This window comes from Mesocricetus auratus, unplaced genomic scaffold (genome assembly GCF_017639785.1).
Source record: "Mesocricetus auratus isolate SY011 unplaced genomic scaffold, BCM_Maur_2.0 Super-Scaffold_100040, whole genome shotgun sequence".
Lineage (NCBI taxonomy): Eukaryota > Metazoa > Chordata > Mammalia > Rodentia > Cricetidae > Mesocricetus > Mesocricetus auratus.
In genome coordinates this window covers 1,500,400-1,523,447 of record NW_024429217.1, presented here as the reverse complement: position 1 = coordinate 1,523,447, position 23,048 = coordinate 1,500,400, and the positions used below count along the sequence as shown (strand labels likewise).

Here is a 23,048-nt window from a genome sequence, read left to right as displayed (position 1 = left end):
AGAAGAAATGAAGCAAAAAATGCAAGAAATGGAAGAAAAAACAAAGCAAAAAATGCAAGAATTGGAAGAAGAAACAAACCAAAAAAGGCAGGAAATGGAAGAAGAAACAAAGCACAAAATGCGAGAAATGGAACAAAAAACAAACCAAAAAATGCAAGAAATGGAAGAAAGAACAAACCAAAAAATTCATAAAAGGCAACAAACGGACGAACAGATAAACAGAAAATTGCAATAAGCAATGCAAACATTGCAAGGGTTGAAAACTGAAATAGAGTCATTAAAAAAAACACAATCTGAAGAAAGGCAGAAAATAGAAAAGCTGGACAAACAGACAGGCACTATCAATACAAGCATTACCAACAGAATAGAAGAGATGGAAGAGAGAATCTCAAGTGTTGAAGATATGCTAGGAGAAATGGATTTATCAACCAAAGAAAACCTTAAATCCAACAAATCCTTAAAACAAAACATCCAGGAAATATGGGACACCATGAAAAGACCAAACCTAAGAATAATAGGTATAGAAGAAGGAGAAGAAATCCAGCTCAAAGGGGCAGAAGGCATATTCAACAAAATCATAGAAGAAAACTTTCCCAACATTAAGAAAGACATGCCAATGAAGGTACAAGAAGCCTACAGAACACCAAATAGAGTGGACCACAAAAAAAAAATCCCCTCGCCACATAATAATCAAGACCCCAAACATATAGAATAAAGAAAGAATATTAAGAGCAGCTAAGGAAAAAGGTCAAGTAACATATAAAGGCAGACCTATCAGAATTACACCTGATTTCTCCATGGAAATGCTGAAAGCCAGAAGGTCCTGGATAGATATTCTACCTACACTAAGAGACCACGGATGCCAGCCCAGACTACTATACCCGGCAATCACTATAGACGGAGAAAACAGGATATTCCATGACAAAACTAGATTCAAGCAATATGTGTCCACTAACCCAGCCCTACAGAAAATTTTGGAAGGAAAACTCCAACCCAAGGAAGCTAACTACAACCAGAAAAACATAAGCATTAGAGAATCTCTCTCTACCAACAGCCAAAAGAACAAAGGGGTGAAATTCCACACATAATTCCAACAACAACAACCATTGCAAATCGAAGAAGGATGAGCAATCATTGGTCATTAATATCCCTCAATATTAATGGCCTTAACTCACCCATAAAAAGACACAGACTAGCAGATTGGATTCGAAGACAGAACCCTTCCTTCTGCTGCATACAGGAAACACACCTCACCCTTAAAGACAGACATTACCTGAGAATTAAAGGTTGGGAAAAAATTTTTCAATCGAATGGACCCAAGAAACAAGCCAGGGTAGCAATCCTAATATCTAACAAACTAGACTTTAAAATAAAATCAATCAAAAGAGATGAAGGAGGTCATTACGTACTCATCACAGGTGAAACCCACCAAGAGGAAGTGTCTATTCTGAACATCTATGCCCCAAATACAAAGGCATCCACATTCGTTAAAAAAACATTATTAGAACTTAAATCTCATCTAAAGCCCCACACAGTTATAGTGGGAGATTTCAGCACACCACTCTCACCACTAGACAGGAATACCAAACAGAAACTCAACAAAGAAGCAAAAGGGCTAATAGAAGTAATGACCCAACTGGGATTAACAGATATCTATAGAACATTTCATCCACATAAAAAAGAATATACCTTCTTCTCACCACCACATGGGACCTTCTCAAAAATCGACCACATACTTGGCAACATATCAAACCTCAGCAGCTACAAAAAAATTGGAATAACTCCATGCATCTTATCAGACCACCATGCTTTAAAATTAGAATTCAACAACAACACAAATTGCAGAAAACCTACAAACTCATGGAAATTGAATAATGCTCAACTGCACCATACCTGGGTCAAAGAGGAAATAAAAAAAGAAATTAAAGACTTCCTCGAATTCAATGAGAATGAAGACACAACATACCCAAACCTATGGGACACTTTGAAAGCAGTGCTACGGGGGAAGATCATAGCACTAAATGCTCACATGAAGAAACAGGAGAACAGTTATACCAGAGAATTAACATCACAGCTGAAAGCTCTAGAACACAAAGAAGCACACTCCCCAGGAGGAGTAGACGCCAGGAAATAATCAAATTGAGGGCTGAAATCAATAAAGTAGAAACCAGGAAAACAATACAAAGAATCAACGCAATGAAGAGTTGGTTCTTTGAGAAAATCAACAAGATAGACAAACCTTTGTCCAAACTTACCAAACAGCAGAGAGTGAACACGCAAATTAACAAAATTAGAAATGAAAAGGGGGACATAACAACAGACTCTGAGGAAATCCAGAGAATCATTAGGTCATACTTTGAAAACCTGTACTCCACAAAATTCGAAAATTTAAAGGAAATGGATGACTTCCTGGACAGCTATCAATTGCCAAAACTAAATCAAGAACAGATAACCAATTTAAATAGACCTATAACCCCTATGGAAATAGAAGCTGTCATCATAAGTCTCCCAACCAAAAAAAGCCCAGGTCCAGATGGCCTCAGTGCAGAATTCTACCAGAAATTCAAAGAACAGCTTATACCAATTCTTCTCAAAGTGTTCCACACAATAGAAGCAGAAGGGTCTTTGCCAAACTCTTTCTATGAGGCTTCAATAACCTTGATCCCCAAGCCACACAAAGATACAACTAAGAAAGAGAACTTCAGACCAATATCCCTCATGAACATTGATGCAAAAATACACAATAAAATACTGGCAAATCGGATCCAAGAACACATCAAAACAATCATTCACCACGATCAAGTAGGTTTCATCCCAGGAATGCAGGGATGGTTCAACATTCGAAAATCCATCAACGTAATCCACCATATAAACAAGCTGAAAAACAAAAATCACATGATCATCTCACTAGATGCTGAAAAAGCCTTTGACAAAATCCAACACCCCTTCATGATAAAGGTCTTGGAGAGATCTGGGATAACAGGGACATACTTAAACATAATAAAAGCTATATACAGTAAACCAACAGCCAACATCAAACTAAATGGACAGAAACTCAACGCAATTCCTCTAAAATCAGGAACAAAACAAGGCTGTCCACTCTCTCCATACCTTTTCAACATGGTACTTGAAGTTCTAGCTATTGCCATACGACAACAAAGGGGGATCAAGGGGATACAAATTGGGAAGGAAGAGGTCAAACTTTCACTGTTTGCAGATGATATGATAGTTTACATCAGTGACCCAAAGAACTCTACCAGGGAACTCTTACAGCTGATTAACACCTTCAGGAAAGTGGCAGCCTACAAGATCAACTCAAGAAAATCAGTAGCCCTACTATATACAGATGATAAAAGGGCTGAAAGAGAAATCAGAGAAACATCACCCTTTACAATTGCCACAAACAACATAAAATACCTTGGGGTGACGCTAACCAAACAAGTGAAAGACCTGTATCGTAAGAACTTTGAATCTTTAAAGAAAGAAATTAAAGAAGCCCTCAGAAAATGGAAAGATCTCCCATGCTCTTGGATAGGTAGGATCAATGTAGTAAAAATGGCAATCCTGCCAAAAGCAATCTACAGATTCAATGCAATCCCCATTAAAATCCCAGCACAGTTCTTCACAGACCTTGAAAGAACAATAATCAATTTTGTATGGAAAAACAAAAGACCCAGGATAGCCAAAACAACCCTGTTCAACAAGGCAACGTCCGGAGGCATCACCATCCCTGACCTCAAGCTCTATTATAGAGCTATAGTCCTGAAAACAGCTTGGTATTGGCACAAAAATAGACAGGTAGACCAATGGAATCGAATTGAAAACCCGGGTATTAACCCACACACGTACGAACATCTGATCTTTGACAAAGAAGCTAAAAATATACAATGGAATAAAGAAAGCATCTTCAACAAATGGTGCTGGCATAATTGGAGACTGGCATGTAGAAGAATGCAGATCGATCCATGTCTATCGCCATGCACAAAACTTAAGTCCAAATGGATCAAAGACCTCAACATAAATCCAGCCACACTGAACCTCTTAGAAGAGAAAGTGGGTGGTACCCTTGAACGAATTGGTACAGGAGACAGCTTCCTGAACATAACACCAGTAGCACAGGCAGTAAGATCAACAATTAATAAATGGGACCTACTGAAACTGAGAAGCTTCTGTAAGGCAAAGGACACAGTCAGCAAGACAAAAAGGCAACCCACAGAATGGGAAAAAATATTCACTAATCCCACATCTGACAGAGGGTTGATCTCCAAAATTTACGAAGAACTCAAGAAGCAAGTCTCCAAAACACCAAAGGACCCTATTAAAAAGTGGGCTGCAGAATTAAATAGAGAGTTTTCAATAGAGGAGTCTAAAATGGCTGAGAGGCACATGAGAAAGTGCTCAACATCCTTAGCCATCCGGGAAATGCAAATCAAAACAACTCTCAGATACCATCTCACCCCTGTCAGAATGGCTAAAATCAAAAACACCAATGACAATTTATGCTGGAGAGGATGTGGTGAAAGGGGGACACTCCTCCATTGCTGGTGGGAGTGCCAACTGGTTCAGCCACTTTGGAAATCAGTGTGGAGATTCCTCAGAAAAATGGGAATAAACCTACCACAAGACCCAGCAACTCCACTCTTAGGCATATATCCAAAAGATGCCCATTCACACAACAAAGATGTTTGTTCCACTATGTTCATAGCAGCATTATTTGTAATATCCAGACCTTGGAAGCAACCTAGATGCCCCTCAACTGAAGAGTGGATAGAGAAAATGTGGTACATTTATACAATGGAGTACTATTCAGCAGAAAAAAACATTCATTTACAGGCAAATGGATGGCACTAGAAGAAATCATCCTGAGTGAGGTAACCCAGTCACAGAGAAAAATGGCATGTACTCTCTCATATATGGATTTTAGACATAGATCTTGGGAGTGCTAGCTTACAATCCCATGACCAGAGAGTCTGGGAAACAGAACCTTCATTCAATGGTTGATGGAGGCAGAGGCAAACTCCCACAGCTAAACACTGAGCTGAACTCAAGGAATCCAATGACAGAGATGGAGGACTGATGAGCAAAGGGGTTAAGACTGGGCTGGATTAACCCCCAGAAACAGCTGATTCAAGGGTTAGCTCTTGAATCCCAGACTGATGGCTGGGATTCCAGCATGGGACTGATCAAGAACCCCTGAATGTGGGTGTCAGTGAGGAGGCCTAGGCAATCTATTGGGCCTTGGATAGTAGATCAGTATTTATCCTGGTAATACAAATGGACTTTGGGTGCCCATCCAGCAATGAGAGATGCACTCTCACCCTGGACTCCCAGGAGAGGGTCTAGGCCCTGCCCTGGATGAAATGACAGACTATGGACATCCCCATGGAGGGCCTCACCCTCTCTGGGGAAATGAGGGGATATTGGAGGGGTTGGTGGGAGGGCATGGGAGGAGGGGAGGGAAGGGAGAGGGAACTGGAATTGATATGTGAAGCAACCATGTTTCTAATTTAAATTTAAATTTAAAAATAAAAATTAAAAAAGTATTATCTCAAAGAAGACCACCATCCTTAATGTAAGTGCTAACATTATGTAAACTTCTTGAAGGAAAAAAAAAGTCTGTGATTTTCCTTGGCAAAAAAAGAATTTTAGGAATCAAAGTAAAAGAATGATTCATATAAGATACTACTGGTATCTTTAAATTTAAAACTATTCTTTAAAGAACAATCTTTATTGAAGCAACACAGTGTCAGCATGCTTTTAGGTTATCAGGTTTTCACTACATAGCCCAAACTGACCTGAAATATGTTGATCATCTTGCTTCTTCCCTGAAGTGTTGGGATTGCAGACATATACTAAACTTGCTAGCTCACTCGTAATGTATATACAGATATTTTTAGTAGGAAGATGAATACTCAAATAAGCATTAGGAAAGTATTTGACTAGATGCTTCATAAAAAACTAATTATGTCTATTATCAATAAGCATGAAAATGTGCTATATCATTCACATTTTCAAGTATGAGGGAAATATTAATTAAAACTTGAGATACATTCCATAGGAAGAATAGTATTCGAAAGATTGACTATATAAACTGCTGGTAAGGTTATAAAACTATTTAAATTCACAAGCAGATGGTCAAAAGGGAAATGAATAGCTTTCTTAGAAAACAATTATTAATATTTTAAAGAACGTAAATAGATATTACCAATTTGACATAGTTTCTCTCCTATGAGTCCCCAAGAGAAATGGATAATACCCATGAAAACACTTGTATGTAAGTGGTCAGTGTAACGTTACTCATAACAGTCCAAACCTAAGCTCTGATATCCATACACCACTGAATTTATGAAAAGTAAGTACTGTAACAAGCACATATTGTGTCATGGAAGTTTTCAGTAATAGAAATTAACAGGCAGTTTTTCACAGACCTTGAAAGAACAATAATCAAATTTATATTGAAACACAAAAGATCCAGGATAGAGAATACAACCCTATACAATAAAGGAACTTCTGGAGGCATCACTGTCCCTGAATTCCAGCTCTATTATAGAGCTATAGTCCTGAAAGCAGCTTCATATTGGCACCAAAATAGACAGGTAGACCAATGGAATCAAATTAAACACCCTGATATTAACCCACACCTATGAACACCTGATTTTTGACAAAGAAGCTAACATTATACAATGGAAAAAAGAAAGAATCTTCAGAAAATTGGATGCTGGCATGTAGAAAACTGCAGATAGATCCATATCTATTGGCTATGCATAAAATATACGTCCAAATGGATCAAAGACCTCAACATAAATCCAGCCACATTGAACTCTTAGAAGAGAAAGTGGGAGGTAACCTTGAATGAATTGGTACAGGAGACTGCTTCCTGAACATAACACCAGCATCACAGACACTGAGGTCAACAATTAATAAATGGGACCTCCTGAAACTGAGACAGTTATGTAAGGCAAAGGACACAGTCAACAAGACAAAACTACAGCCCACAGATAGGGGAAAGACATTCAACAACCCAATATCTGACAGAGGAATGATCTACAAATTTTACAAAGAACACAATAAGGTAGTCACCAAAATGCATAATAATCAAAATAAAAAGCAGGGTATAGGATTAAATAGAAAAATTTCAATAGAGGAGTCTAAAATGGATGACAGACAGTTAAAATGCTCAATATCCTTAGCTATCAGGGAAATGCCAATCAAAACAACTCAGAGTTAACATCTTACTCCTGTCAGAATGGCTAAAACCAAAAATGCTAATGACACTTTATGCTGGAGAGGATGTGGAGAAAGGGAAACACTCCTCCACTGCTGGTGGGAGGGCCAACAAATACAGTCTCTCTGGATATCAGTATAGAGGTCCCTCAGGAAAATGAAAATCAGTCAACTAAAAGATCCACCAATCTACTATTAGGTATATGCCCAAAAGATGCACATTCATATAACAAGGATATTTGTTCAGCGATGTTCATAGCAGCATTATTTGTAATAGAAAGAACCTGGAAACAAACTATATGCCCCTCAACTGAAGAATGGATAAAGAAAATGTACATTTACACAATGAAACACTAGTCAGTGGAAAAAAATGAAATCTTGAAATTCACAGGCAAAGAAATGGAACTAGAAGAAACCATTATTAGCAAGGTAACACAGCCACAAAAAGACCAACAGGGTATGTACTCACTAATCCATACCTGCAATCTCTACCACCAGAAAGCTAGGAAACAAGGAGGACCCTAGGAAAGACATACATTCCTGTAGAAGGGAAAAGGTATAAGTTCTCTTGAGCTCATTGGGAACATGGGGGATGGGAAAAGGAGTTAAAAGAAAGAAGGGGAGAAGAGAAGGGGAGAGGAGGACATGAGGGAGCAGGAAGTTTAAGTTGGGAGAAGAATAAAGGAAAGCAAGAAAAGAGATACTATAATAGAGGGAGCCATTACAAGTTTAAACAGAAGTCTGTCACTAGGGAAATGTCCAGAGTTCTACAAGTATGACCCTAACTAACAATCTAAGCAATAGTGGAGAATTCACCTTAAATGCCCTTCCCCAATAATGAGCTTGATTGCGACAATATATGCCATCCTAGTTCCTTCCTCCAGTAGCTGATGGAAGCAGCAGACACCGACAGCTAAACACTGAGCTGAACTCTTGGAATCCAGTTGCAGAGAGGGAGGAGTGATGAGCAAAGAGGTCAAGACCAGGCTGGAGAAAACCACAGAGACAGCTGACCTGAACAAGAGAGAGCTCATGGACTCCAGACTGACAGCTGAAACCAGCATAGGACTGATCCAGATCCCCTGATTGTGAGTGTCAGGTAGGAGGCCTGAGCAATCTATGGAGCCTCTGGAAGTGGATCAGCATTTATCCCAAACACAGGAATGGATTTTGGGTGCCCACTCCACATAGAGGGATACCCTCTCAGCCTAGACACATTGGAGAGGGCCTAGGCCCTGATCCAAATGGTATGACAGACGTTGAAGCTTCCTCCATGGAAGACCTCACCCTCCCTGGGGAGCAGAAATAGAGTGGGATGGGGACTGGGGGGCACAGGGGCGGAGGGGACATAGAGGAAACTGGGATTGACAAGTAAAACAAACTTGTTTCTAATTTAAATAAAAAATCTGAAAGAAAAAAAAAGAAATTAGCAGGCCACTGATACATGCTACATAATGAATAAAACAACAAATTTTATGGTTACAATAAGTCAAATGGGTAAAGACAGAAGTCAGAGAATGGACAAAAATGAGATCAGCAATCTTTGGAGAGCCAAAGTTTTCCTAATAATATATCCTTGTGAGTCAGGCATACACTTACTAAAGATCTTTGGACTATGTGTTCACTAAAAATACTCCTGAGTAAAGAGAAATCATTTGGAAAAAAAAAAGTCAGATAGGCAACGTTTCAAACAAATCTCCAAGTTTTAATTCTCTGAATCTTAAAGTGATTTGCTTTTTAAAAAGTGTATTCTTACTTCATCACAAAGCAACAATTTTTCAATGAAGAGTGACTGTATGACTCTTTTTAACTAAAGAGATTAAATTCAGCCTTCAGTATCTAATATACTATAACTAAATAAAATCTGATGTCTGGTAGGAGGCATCTCCTTCGTAAGCTCAAGGAAGAATTCATTTTGTTGAGAAAAAATTAAATTGGCAAAATACATACAATCAGTATGCAATTATCTGGATGTTAGAAAATGCTGTATAGAAAATACAATAGCTATACAAGAATGATATTAATGGTCTCTAATTACTTGTATATTTGAATGCTTAGGGAGTAACACTATTTGTTAGTGTGGGTGTAGCTTTGCTAGAGGAAGTGAACCACTTGGTGGGCTTTTGGTAATCAAAAGCCTAAGCCAAGTTCAATGGTTCTCTCTTCCTGTTACATGCAGATCCAGAACTTCAGCTACACCAGCCTCATGTCTGCTTGTATGGAACCATGTTTCCCACCATGATGATAATGGAGTTAACCTCTGAAACTGTAAGCAAGCCTGAATAAATACTTTCCTTTATAAGAGTTGCTATGGTCGTGGTGTTTCTTCACAGCAAAAGAACCCTGATAAAACATGGAAATACAAGGGAGAACACAACTAGCATACACATAAAAAGCTTATTTTGTGCTATGTTGAAAGACACTTCTTAAGAAATGCGAGAAACACAAAAATTGATATTAAAGAAACCACATTTAGAATCCTTTGAGCATATGATATATTGTGGTATAGAATTTATAACTGTACACTAAATATTAACTGTTAAATCCACAGGTAAGTATAGCTCTTTACCCTCCACAAAATGTTTCATTTAGTAGATGAAAACCATTACAGAAAGCTGTATCGGATATAAATGCAGAGAAAAGCTGACTGTGTTTGCATGTTTTAACTGATATATCTACAACACAAAAGGCTCAGGGAATATCGCAGAAAAGGCATCTGTTGCATGGTAGTATCTTGGTGGAGACAGCACAAAGTGAAGTCAGCTAGGAAAGAGGGAGATTGATCTGTGAGGAGTTGTGGGGAAGAGAAGACAGTGATTATGTTCAAAATATATTTTATGAAATCTTTAGAGAATTCACATATCACATTTTAAAAGTACCACATGTATTTAGAAGAGCAAAAAGGACTCCCATTCAGTTTGAATCAAGCTATGTCTGGTGTCCTGGTAATGTATAGAGGAAAATCAAATGTCAAGATATCCCTCACCAAATATAAAGTTTAGTATATGATATTCTCTAATAGATTATTGTGATCTTAACAGAGAAGGAAATGCTTATACCTTTCTAAATTAAATTAAATTTAAGTTGAAATCAGTCATGGATCCTGGGCAGCCAATAGGAACTTGTCTTTCAGCAGTTTATTATGGTATGGCAAAATTAATAAACATATTTGGGATTTTGCGATTGTTACTTAATAAAAAAATGGCACCTACCTAGAGAAAATGAATGAACACTTTATAAACAAATTTGTTCACAGAAAATGAGAGCTTATTTCCTCCTTGGTCCCTACAAATGCTACTCTTACACAAGACTTATTCAAATCTTAAATAAATAAGTCTAATCTGAAGACACTTCTTAATAATGAAGAATTATGAATTTGCTATAGTTTCTCTCAGTGCCAACTCTTAGAATGAAAGTGATGCATTTCAAATGTTAGCCTCCGTTCAGGATGTTATGAAAGGTCTTGGAAGTTTTGCTATATGTCAAAAAATATTTCAAAGAAAACCATGTAATTTATTGCTTGGGAAAGTACATTGCTGGCATATTTTGTTCTGTTTATTTTAGGAGCCACTGAAAAATGCTCTGATAAGTAGGGACAGATATCAATGAACATACATAATAAAAGCTTGAATATTAATTTTCATCAGTATGAAAAGAAGTTGACAAGTTATAATAAATAAAAATATTTATGCATGAAGAAAATCATAAAAGAACTCTAAATGTTGTGCACTGTATGTAAAAAGCAAAGCTTAACCCCTGCTTTTAAAGACATTAATGGCATTAATATTTCTTTAAATTATTAGGTATGCCACTGATACTCAACACTCTCTTCTACATGGTAAGAATGATACAGAGAAATGATAGAGAAAAGCTACAAGTGGAAAATAACACTAACAGTGACAGGCAGAAATGAGAATCATGAATATTTATTTAGCACTTATCCCTTGAGCAAATGATGTAAAATAGTTTACATGGATTACATTAGTTAATGTTCACAAGTGGCATACTCAGGTGGGGCTCTCATGTAGTATACTTAAACTGTCAGAAAAGTGTTTTAACTTAATCTCAATAATAATATGAATTCTTCATAGTTGATCAGGCAAGCTCATTCTTCTGTTTTGAACATAAATCTGAATTCACTAGATAACTAATTTCAGAGAGAGGAAAGAATCTTTGTGATCAAGTGACCTCATATAAATGTATCTGTCTGGTATGGCTTGAATATCAAATGTCATCCATAAGCTCATGGTCAGAATACTTGACTCCCATCATGTATTGGGGAAGTTATAATATTTTGGGGCCACAAGATCATTAAAGACAACCAATTAAATATTATAACCTATTGGGGAAGTCTTATGTCAATAAGGCACTGTTGAGCCAATAGGAATCTAGATAGGTGGGACTAGGAGTCCAGGAGGATTCTGGGAAGGAGAAACACAGGAGAGTTCGAGATGTAACCGCCATGGGGTAGAAGCCTGGAACTATTCTCCAGTAAGAAACATACTTAGATTAACAATTATGGGGTAATTACTTAAGTCAGAGCTAGCCAGTAAGAAACAAGCAAGGCCAACAGCTTCATAATTAATACAGCGTCTTGTGTGTTATTTGGGGACTACAACATGGCAGAGCTCAGGTGACTGGCGGGTGATAAACCAAAGCAGCAGAAAAGAAAAAGCTTCTCTTTACAGAATGGTTGTCAGGAGCGGGATTGAATTTCCACGCAAAATAACAAAAGATTTAAAGGAATTTTAGAAACAGAAGAACGGAGAGAAGCACAGATTTTTGGTAGCAGCATTTTCTCAGGTGGGCTCTGTTTTGCTATCGACAAGCCGAGATTCACGTGGCTCGCTTACTGGAGTCTTCCTGACTCGGCATGAAATGAAAAAAAGAAAAAAAAACCAGCAAGGTTGTTTTAAGAGACTCTGCTAACGATTAAAAGGTGTGTACGTACAGCTGGAAGTGGCTGCTTTTGCTGGATGTCAGCATGGACTGAGGCAGTAAGCTGCAGTCACGCTTATGCCCGCCATCTTGGAAATTACGGCAGTTTAAACAGCCGCAGTTTTAACAGATAAGACAAGTGGCCAGAAAAACATAAAGATTTACAGTAAAGTCAGACTTGGATGAAGAAAAACCTCCAAAGGTTTACATTGTGTTTAAAAATATACATGAGATTAAGAGACAAAATGAAATGGCAAAGTGGTAAATAAATAGAAAACCCGGCATTGTGGTGGCGCACGCTGGTAATATTTACTCCAGAGGCAGAGGCAGGTGGATTTCCAAAGAGAAACCCTGTCTCAGAGAAAAATAAATAAAAATAAAATAAATAAAATAATAATAGATAAATAAATAAGGCACGTAAAGATGGAAAATACACAGAGTCTGGATGCTGTACGCTATTGTGTTTTTCAGTTTTTTCATTGCTAAGGAACGAACAACTGCTAACGTACACTTGATTATAAATGCTGCTGAATTAATTCAACTTATATCTTTTAAAAATGCCTTGACTTCAAAATTTAAGTATAAGGATATGTTACATGGAAAAAGAGTTATTATTTATGTTTCTACAGAAAATGAAAAGCTGAGGATTCCTTCGGCTTCTGTGGTTTGACGAACCAAGACCCCTGAAGGAGTGGACCAGGTGTTCCAACAATTGAAACAGCTAAGATGATGCAGTCTTACAGACCCCGAAAATATGGACTTATACAGGTTTCTGAGTTTTGTCATGATCCCCATGGTATAAACAGCGCCCCCTTCCAGCATGAAGCAGTTTGGAATGAGCAACGTCCTAATTCCCATCTTGTTTGTAAATCTTTGTTTTCATTTAAATGGGATTGTTTATAATTGGTTAATGATCACAACCAATCTCTTTTAATGGTAAAAAGGGGAATTATGGTATGGGTATGGTTTTTCATTTATTGATACAAATTCAAGGTCAACTTTGTGATGTGCATATTTCTCCTCTTGATTGGGTATTGTGCTTGTGCCGATCTTTTACAACGTAATGCATGGTTGAATACAGACTGTAGATAGTTACTTATAATGGTCAGAATTTATAGTTGGGTAAGTTGGGTTTTCTAGATATATAAAGATGTATTTGAGACATATAGATAGTCTTCAGGCCTCTCAAAGACCTTCAGAAAAATGGCATTTGAGGTGGTTTAGGGTTTTTCTTGACAGTGAGAGATGTCTGCTCCTCGCAGCACCAATTGTGTCTGAGAGGAAGATGGGCATCAAAGAGACTCGTCGAGTTTGCTTTCAACATGGCAGGATTGGCCATTTAGGCAGGGGATTGCTCTTGCCTGGACTGTTTGACTGTTGCTGTGTGGACTGGGTATGCAGGACCCAAAAGAAAGTGACTGCTGAACTCAGTCTTACAGCGTTCCTGCTTCATGGAGGAGTCTGCCAGACGTTCTGCAGGACGCGGAAAGGTGACTGACAGACTGCCAAGGAGGGTGGATGGTTTGGGATTTCCTGCTTTGCTGAGAAGTGTTCCGGGCACATTGTGGCCTGTGGGCTGGGGATGGATGCCCCAACGTTACAGAGGAACTTCGGGTGACGGTCCAGGCAGTAAGATGTCTCTGTCAATCCTAGTGTTTATATATTATCCTTCTGTGGTCTTTGATGGAGTTAAAGATAGATAGTTATAATTATAGTTTTCCTTAGTTATGATAAAAGATAAGCTACATATAGAACTTTGGACTCACAAGGATGGGATGGATGATATTTTCTTTAAATCTTGCTAAAATATTGTAACTATGTTATTATTTGATAACTGTTCTGTTATATACAATTTGACTATGTTAAAATTAAAACCTTTCTTTTTGTTTAAACAGAAAAGAGGAGATGTTGGGGAAGTCTTTTGTCAATAAAGCACTGTTGAGCCAATAGGAATCTAGATAGGTGGGACTAGGAGTCCAGGAGTATTCTGGGAAGGAGAAACACAGGAGAGCTCGCGATGTAACCACCATGGGGTAGAAGCCCGGAAGTATTCTCCAGTAAGAAACATACTTAGATTAACAATTATGGGGTAATTACTTAAGTCAGAGCTAGCCAGTAAGAAACAAGCAAGGCCAAGAGCTTCATAATTAATACAGTGTCTTGTGTGTTTTGGGGACTACAACATGGCAGAGCCCAGGTGACTGGCGGGTGATAAACCAAAGCAGCAGACAAGAAAAAGCTTCTCTTTACAATAACCTACTTCCTATTCTATCCCAAGTTCTCTGTTTCCCATCCACCAAGATGTAAGTAACCTTTCCCACAATCTCCTGCAGCAATGGGCTATTCTGGGCCTTCCCCCAAACCATGGAGGGCAGCCCATGGTTCATCTAGACTAACAGGCTATTCCTCTGTGGGGAATGGATTCCTGAAGACTACATCCTGGTTCCACTGCCAGAGGTCCCATAGACTACCCAGGACTCCTAGCTGACATCAGTGGTCAGGGATCCTGGTTGGTACTATGTTGGTTCCTCAACTGTCATACTGAGGTCCATGTGTTCCCACTTGCTCAGGTCAGCTGTTTCTGTGGGTTTTCCCGGAATGGTCTTGACCCCTTTGTTTCTCAAACCTCCCTGTCTACAACTATATTTAAGCAGTTTGACTCAGTGTTTAGCTGTGGATCTCTGCTTATACTAATTTTATAACAGCCAGAAACTTGTAACAAACCTGATGCTCCTCGGCTGAACAAAGGATAAAGAAAATGTGGTACATTTACACAGTGGTATACTACTCAGCAGATAAAAACAATAAAATCTTGAAATTAACAGGCAAATGGATGGAACTAGAAGAAACCATCTTTCTGTGAGGTAACCCAGTCACAGAAAGACAGACATGGTAGTACTCCCTCACTTGTGGATATTAGACTCAGGGTAAAGGATTATCAGCCTACAATCCATACCTCCAGAGAAGCTACAAAACAAGGACCACCATAATAGTGGCATACATCATCCCCTGGTGAAGTGGAAAGGGACAAGAGTTCCTGAACAAATTTGGAGCATGGGGGGTAGAGAAAGGAGGAAGGAGAAACAGGAAGGGAAAAAAGGAGGGGGCAGGGGAAGATGAGGGATCAGGAAGATTAGGTTGGAAGATGGATAGAGGAAAGCATGAAAAGAGAAATATCAATAGAGGGAGTCATTATAGGTTTGAAATGAAATCTGGCACTAGGGAATTGAACCGAGATACACAAGCCTATCCCCAACTAGGAACATAAGTTATTTCTGTCAAGAATTTTATTACAGTGATGAGAAAGGTACTTAATGAATTATATACTGCATGACTTAAAAAGGAGTGCAAATATTGGGTTTCTTCACTTCCAAAGGGAAAAATATAACAAAAATTATCAAGACTTATACTAAGTTTTGTGTATCACAGGCACCTTTTTTCCACTCAGCTGACATTTTCTTCATGTATTGTGACTTCAAAACACAGAGAAAGATTTTACGGGCCATTATCCTGATTTATAACATGACACTATATGCGTGTATGCTCCGTTGAAATGACCCTTAAGCGTATCTTTCAGTGGGTCAAGTTTATATGATTAAATTTTAATCTCCAACTGCTTTTCAAGTTCACCACAAAACTGTGTAACCAAACAACAATCTAATTCATAAGTGTTTAGAAAAATGTTAAATGTGAAGAGTGTTCAAAGCACAATCCAAAATGCATTTCTATGTGAATCCATACTGATGGTGCACCAGTTTAAAAAAGTCAATAAGGGGCTAGAGAGAGGGTTGGGCTTTTGAGAACATTTCAATTCCTCCAGGGGACTTACACTCAATTTCCAGCACTCATAGGGCAGTTCACAAGTCCAGTCCAAGGCTCCTATGTCCTCTTATGACCTATGTGGACACATGATGCACATGCACAAATGACAGCAAAACATTCACAGATAAAATCATATATATATATATATATATATATATATATATATATATATAATTTAAATGATAAACCAGATGTGATGATGGTTCGCATAAGGAAGTCCTCCCCATAGGCTCTTAAGTTTGAATCGTGGTCATTAGGATATGACAATATTTGAGAGTGAGTAGGAGGTGTAGCCTTGCTGAGGTAGGTATGGACTTGGTGAATGAAGTGTTCCACTGGGTGTGGGCTCTAAGCTTTCAAGCCCAAGCCAGCCTCAGTGGCTTTCTCTTTTCTGACTTCATACATACCCAGGCGCAGACATTTCAGGCTGCAGCACCATGTCTGACAAAATGACAATATGGTCCCTACCATAATGACAATGGGCTAAATCTCTGAAAGTGTAAGGCAGTCCCAAATAAATGCTTTCCTTTATAAGTTTCTAGGGCCATATCTTCTTTCATTGCAATTAACCACTGAGGCAGAAATTAGTACCAGAGAGTAGATATTGCTATGACCTGGTCATGCTGCTTGTGAGTTTAATGTGGTAGACTTTGGAACTCTGGATTAGGAAAAAAGATGATGATTTTTAAGTGGAACTTAGAGGGCCATTCTAGTAGGAACATAAAATATGGTGCTGAGAGTCATGCAAATTATAATGGCCCAGCTCAAAATGTTTCAGAGGAGAAGAACAATAGTAAGTGGCATAGAGAACTGTTGTTGTGATACTTTAATGGAAAAACATGTCTGCTTTTTTGCCCTTGTCCAAAAAAATCTGCTGGAGGAAAAATTAAAGGCTTTGGATTAATGGTGTTGGCAGAGGAGATTTCAAGACAACTTATTACTGACTGTGTTGTATGATTAATTAGGAATCTGTTAAGCAGTTCTATTATAAAAAAGCAGCAAGCTGAGCAAGGAAACACAAATGTGAAGTTTGAGGAGAAAGAGATCACCAAGAAGTCTAATGGAGCTAAGTCTAGTGCTCAATGATATAAAAGGTTTAAAGAAAAGTCTGATTCCAAATAGAGTAAAGAGAGTGGTAATCTCAGGGAAAGTTGTCATCTAATGAAGCTCCCAGTTTTTGAAAAGGAATCAAAGAAAAGGTAAATAAGTGAAGAAAATGAACCACAGGAAGCTGATGCAGATATAACTTAACAAGAGGGCAAGTTCCAAACCCAGCAATCAATAAAACTTTGCTATTTCAGCCACATGGTTCTGTCTTTAGAGCCAAGGATACAAGAAAGGGGATGTGAGATCTCCCTCTGTGGCTAAAATATGACACTGAGACCAGACATGTGTCACAAGGAGTACCTGCATAGAAACCTAGAGAGGCCATTGTATGAAGCCATGAAGGTGAAGCTTGGGTTGCACTGGAGACCCCAAGGTGTTGGAGATGCCAGAGTCATGGGATAAATGCCAAGCAGATCATCAGACAGGATGTGGAACCAGCCCAAGAGAGAGAATTATGTTGCAGTCAACAAGGCTGAAAATAGTTGGATACCTGAAGAGCACTTTGGCATCAGACATACAGATGTGGTGGTTAGAGTTTGCCACACTGATGTCAGGGGCTATTTGTTCAAGTGTTTTCTTACTGGGGTCCCTTTTCTCCATTTTGGAATAGTAATATATATTCTGTACCACTGTATATTGGAAGTCTGTGATATGCTTTTTGATTCTGATTTTACATGCGGTGACAGAATGAGGTTTTCTTGAATCTTAGAAAAGACTGTATTTTGGACTTTTAAGTTTTGGACTATAATAGAATTTGGACTTTTAAAGTTGGACTAAATGCATTTTTTCATTATGATATGGGTATAAGTCTATGGGGCCAAAGAGTGGAATGTGGAGATATGAATAGAATCGTCCCCAATAGGTTCATATCTTTAAAGTGATAGTGATCAGGAAGTATTACTACTTAAGAGGGAATAGGAGGCGTGGCCATGTTGGACTGAACTGGCGCTGTTACAGGAAGTGTGTTACGGGGGGTGGACTTTGAGATTTCAAGGCCCTGGCCAGCCCAGTGACTTTTCTTCTTGAAATCTCAGGTACTTCTCCAACACCACGTATGCCATCATGCCACCAAAATTCCCTGTCCTGATGACAACATACTAAACTTCTGAAACATTAAGCCAGCTCTTATCAAAAGTTTTCCTTTATAAGAGTTTAAACTGTCCTGGTGTCTCTTCATAAGCATAGCATTCTGACTAAGGTATCAGGTTATCCATTTTTAATGATCAACCTATGATAAGCAAAGAAAATAATTAAAATGAAGTTGCACTTTAAAACAAAAAGCATGGGGGCGCATGCCTTTAATCCGAGCAGTGGGGAGGCAGAGACAGGTAGATCTCTGTGAGTTTGACGCCAGCCTGGTCTACAAAGCTAGTTCCAGGACAGCCTCCAAAACAATACAAAGAAACCCTGTCTCGAAAAAGTAAAAAATAAAAAAGATGGAAACTGGAATGTTGTTACCCTTATACTTCCATAACCAGTATGGGGCATCAAGTCCATACGGTGGAGTTGCGGTTTCTGGCTTTATTTAACTACTGTTTCTTCAAATCATCCATGAGCATGTTAAACCTCAGTGATACTCTTAACCTGTGACTAAGATTGCAAAATGATAAAAGAGCATGGTTTATCCAAAGCATTTTACTTAAATTTAAAAATGGTTTGCCATCATGTGGCATAAGATTAACTGTTGGCTTCATTTTTTTAAGAGCAGTTGATGGGTCAATACTATTTAGTACACAGTGTAAAGAGTACTTTCTTATTAAAGCTGACTAAAGAAACAGAGGCTCCAGGCAAATGAAGTCATGTATCAAGGAGAGCTTTTATAAGGAAATGATTCATATCCAGGTCAAATTTAACAAACAGCACATAATTTTGGAGTCTGATTTTCTATCTTCTTTGCATATTTGAAAATAAGTGTACACGGTATTGGGTTACATACTAATTCAAAAAGTTATTCATGGTTCAAGAGGCTATGTCATTTAACTGAGTAATTTTCAAATGGAGACAACTATAGCATCACAAATTCCTCATTAGCACAAATGAGAGTGAGTGAGCAAGAATGTAAATATAAGGTTGAACAGATTATTATCTCATTCTAAGTAAAAATCCTGCCATCACATTATTTTTAAACAATCACCAACATGTTTAAACGATAATTGCATCCACTCAATGAGCACAGTTCCTTATTATTGGAATTGGCAGGGGGCCCTGACATTTGAGTCATCATCTCATTATATCTATTTCTTATCCTGGTACACAAATTAAGCAAAAACCCAACATCAGTGAAATTTGGGAGAAGGCTGAGCATTAACCTTAAATTGCAGGTTTTTTCCCTTAAATATGTAGGATATATAAAGAATTAACATATTTAATATTATATTCTTATTAAGGCAACTTTTGAAAGGCTAGCTATTATTTTAAGGCCAAAAATTATTCAAAATCTGAAGACAAATGTTGAAGCTTTACAAAACAAAACTGACAGTTTCAATATTCTCTAAATGAAAAGCCACTACAGCTGGGTGGTGGCAGTGCATTCCTTTAATCCTAGCACTCAGGAGACAAGGGCAAGCAGATCTCTGTTAGTTTGAGACCAGCTTGATCTAAAGAGCAAGTTCCAGGACTGCGACAAGTACACACAGAAACTCTACCTCAAAAAGACAAAAGCAGATAAATAAAAAGGGCTATCAATGTAGTAAAAAATACTCATTTGACAAGTTTCTCCCATGCTGAAAAGGATCCAGAATGCACAGTGATTGTCTAACATATAGCATACATCTTAAAATATTAATAGAATTCCTTTAAGTGATCAAATAGGACAAATAATACAAGTGAGTTTTAAACTGAAATATTGAAATGTGCCAAGTGGGAACCCAAGTCTACACTCAAGTGATTTCAAATCACTGGATTTGCATGTCAAAATTTTTACTGGTGAATTCTCTAGATCACTTGATTTAGCCTTTGAAATGGATGTACATTGTTCTACCATTCTCAAATATCTTGTTTTCAATTCTTCTATTAACTCCAAGATTATAAAATTAATAAATCATAAAACTCTTTAATGGCTCATCAGTTATGGTTCCCAGAAACCATTTCTTCTTTCACTTATCATTGAAGACACTTCGTAATGTGAATGATGTTAAGTTTCAAACCCAGAATAAATGGTAGAGGTGTGTATTTAACAGATTAAAGCTGGATTTGGCATGACTTCTCCCACCATCCCTCACATCCCTACCTATTGCAAAGTATGTCTCACATACCCTACCCTCTATCCTGAACTCCCCAGCCCAAGGGCTATGCTACCCTTCCCCCCAAGGCTTTTCCCTATATAATACACACAGTTTGGTTACTTGCCCTCTTTTGGAACTATGACCTCTTGAGGCCTGCACCTGATCCTACTCTTTCCCCTCTCTTTGCCCCCCCCCATTGGTTCAGCTCAGTGTGGTCATGTCTGGTTTGGGCTCTCTCAGAAGGCCCTGACTCTGCTTATGCTCTCCCATATATCAATTATAAACTTTCTTCTCTGCCACACCTAGGAACAGTCATGAGCTTTCCCTCTATTTTTATTTCTAGAGTTGTTCAGTTATATTATGAATTTATTTAAATTTTTGGTGCTTCAGCCATTTTTTCCCTTGTTCCTTCTAAAAATCAGCAGCTTCTCAAATCACTTACTGTTATGGTAAAGTGTGTGGGAGAACTTGGTGGATTCCCATGGTGGAAAGGATTACTGAGGCAGGAGACAAACATTCCAGGCAGACAGGGGTTAAGTGAGAAGTTTTATTAGAAAGGGGAGCAAGAAAGAAAGGGAAAAGTAGTAAAGACACAGAGACACAGAGACAGGGAGAAGACAAGAATGGGGAGGCAGGAGAAGTCATATCTGCCCAAGGGGAACAGTGGGAAATAACTCAAGTGGGAAAGTGTCTTTCTTGTAAAGGGATCCATTGCACCTGCCTGAAAACTACACAACCTTGGAAGCCTGGGCTGACATGGGTGCATTCTGCCAGGTGACAGGGGCAGGGCAACACAATGCCTGAATCTTTACGTTTAGAATCCAGAGGAATAGCCTAAAATTTGAATACTAAAATTTAGTTAGTCCATATCCAACATTGGGAGAACACATTTTTTTCTTTCTTTTTGGACACACATGGCATAAATGGAGTGTTCCAAGACTGTGAAATTTAAGAGACAATCAAAATACAGCAGGTTATTCTCTTTGTTAAAGATTTCTCTCACTGTTTGATTTTTCCATGGAAACATTCATGAATCTATAATGTTAGACTTTTATTGAGTCCTATCATTTTGTAATTTTTGTGGCTGTTATTAATAAGTGTCTTCTTTTTATGTGCTGAAATAAATTAACAAATGAGGCAGAAACTATATAAAAGGCCTGGGAATACAGCCAAATCTTTCTACATGCATCCAGAGACCGCTAATCTTCTGAATGACACTTAAAGCTCTCTTGCTTAAATAATTACAACTACAGCCAGCATGTAATTTATTGAAATAATTACCCATTCTACTAGATCCCATAATTCATCTGGAATCTATGGCTACTTACCTTGTCTTTGTTCTCAGTACCAGAAGCTTCAGGCTTGGTCCTTATCACAAATGGAGTGGACAGTCGCAGCAAAACCCTTTCAAATGTGGCATTAACCTTTGGAGAGACTATCTCAAAGCAGTCCTCAAACTTCAGCACTTTGTGAGTGTCGCATCGAAGCTGCTTTCTTAGGCCCTCCCCAAGCTGAAGAACAGCCATGGTGGGGTCAAACATCAAATGGAATGGGAAGGCTCGGCAGAAAGTGTTGATGCTGATTCTGAGATCTGCAGGAACTTGGGAAGTACCCTGTGGAATATTCTTTGTGATGTTCAGAGTTTCACATTCTTTGATAAGAAAAGAAATACAGTTGCAGTTGCTTGGGTTTGAGTCATCGGAGCACAACTTTTCATTTTCAATTTGTTCCACTTCCACATTCAAACGATAGATTCTCTTTCCTGCAGCCTTAATCATTCCCAGCATCGCCAGCCCCACAGTATGGTGAGGGTGGAAGTAGTGAAGCAGGAGAGTACCTTCAGGGAGCTCTTTGCATAGGAAAGATGGGGACTCCAGAGTGGCCTGTTTCCCAAAAGAAGTTCTAATGTGTTCCAACAATGCATCAAAGCCATTGAAGAAGTCCTGCAATGTACCACCCACAGCTCGGAGGACTCTCTCATTCTCATCAAAGCATATCTTAAAGAATTCCTCACCAAATCTTTCCTGAATTTCCTGGAACTTCAGACCTAAAGGTAAAGGAGAATAAAAGTGTTAGTAACATGGACTAAAAGGCATGGAATATATAGCTTTCAACATGCTTATCTAAAGCAGAAGCAATTGAGAATTGGAGAGATGGCTTACTGGTTAAGAGCATGAAATACTCCCAAAGAGAATCTGAATTCAGTCCCCAGCATCTACATCATGTGGCTTAGAACTGCGTCCAAGTTTAGATTCAAGAGAACACAATTACTGGCCTTGTGGCCTCATGCACATGGCTATACACAGGCATACACATATACACATAATTGAAAATAAATATTTTTAACACAGTAGGCAGCGCATCAGTCTCATAAAAATAAATATTTTTAAAGGAAGTAGTGTAGGGACCACACCCTCACCCAGTCCCCTGCTTTTATAGTTATGAAAGGCTTCAGAAAAGAACCAGCAAGATGTAGGCCTCTGATTCAGCCACATGTGCTAAGCTTCCTGAACGTGCTCAAATTCTAGTCACCAGGAGGTCAGTTACACTCCATGTGTCAAGGAATCAATCAGAAGTTAGCTGGAGGGCTCTGGATGTGCTTTACTGTAACCATGGCAAACAGAGGACAATAAACGCTATGGCAGGGCCTATAGCCCATAGCAACCAATTGACCAATCAAGAAAGGACAGGTCACCAAAGCCCGGAAGTGCACCAATCCTGAGACTGTTGTGG

The 23,048-nt window shown here is 38.5% G+C and overlaps 1 protein-coding gene across 3 annotated transcripts in view; it reads right to left on the bottom strand.

Moving 5' to 3' along the window:
• Nucleotides 1-23,048, bottom strand: part of Gucy1a2 (guanylate cyclase 1 soluble subunit alpha 2) — a 330,075-nt gene that overhangs the window by 228,508 nt on the left and 78,519 nt on the right. For all 3 annotated transcript variants that reach the window (XM_005077309.4, XM_040734734.1, XM_040734735.1), the window contains exon 4: nt 21,644-22,362. In XM_005077309.4, the coding sequence (XP_005077366.1) occupies nt 21,644-22,362 (719 nt within the window). The remainder of the gene's footprint in view (nt 1-21,643; nt 22,363-23,048) is intronic.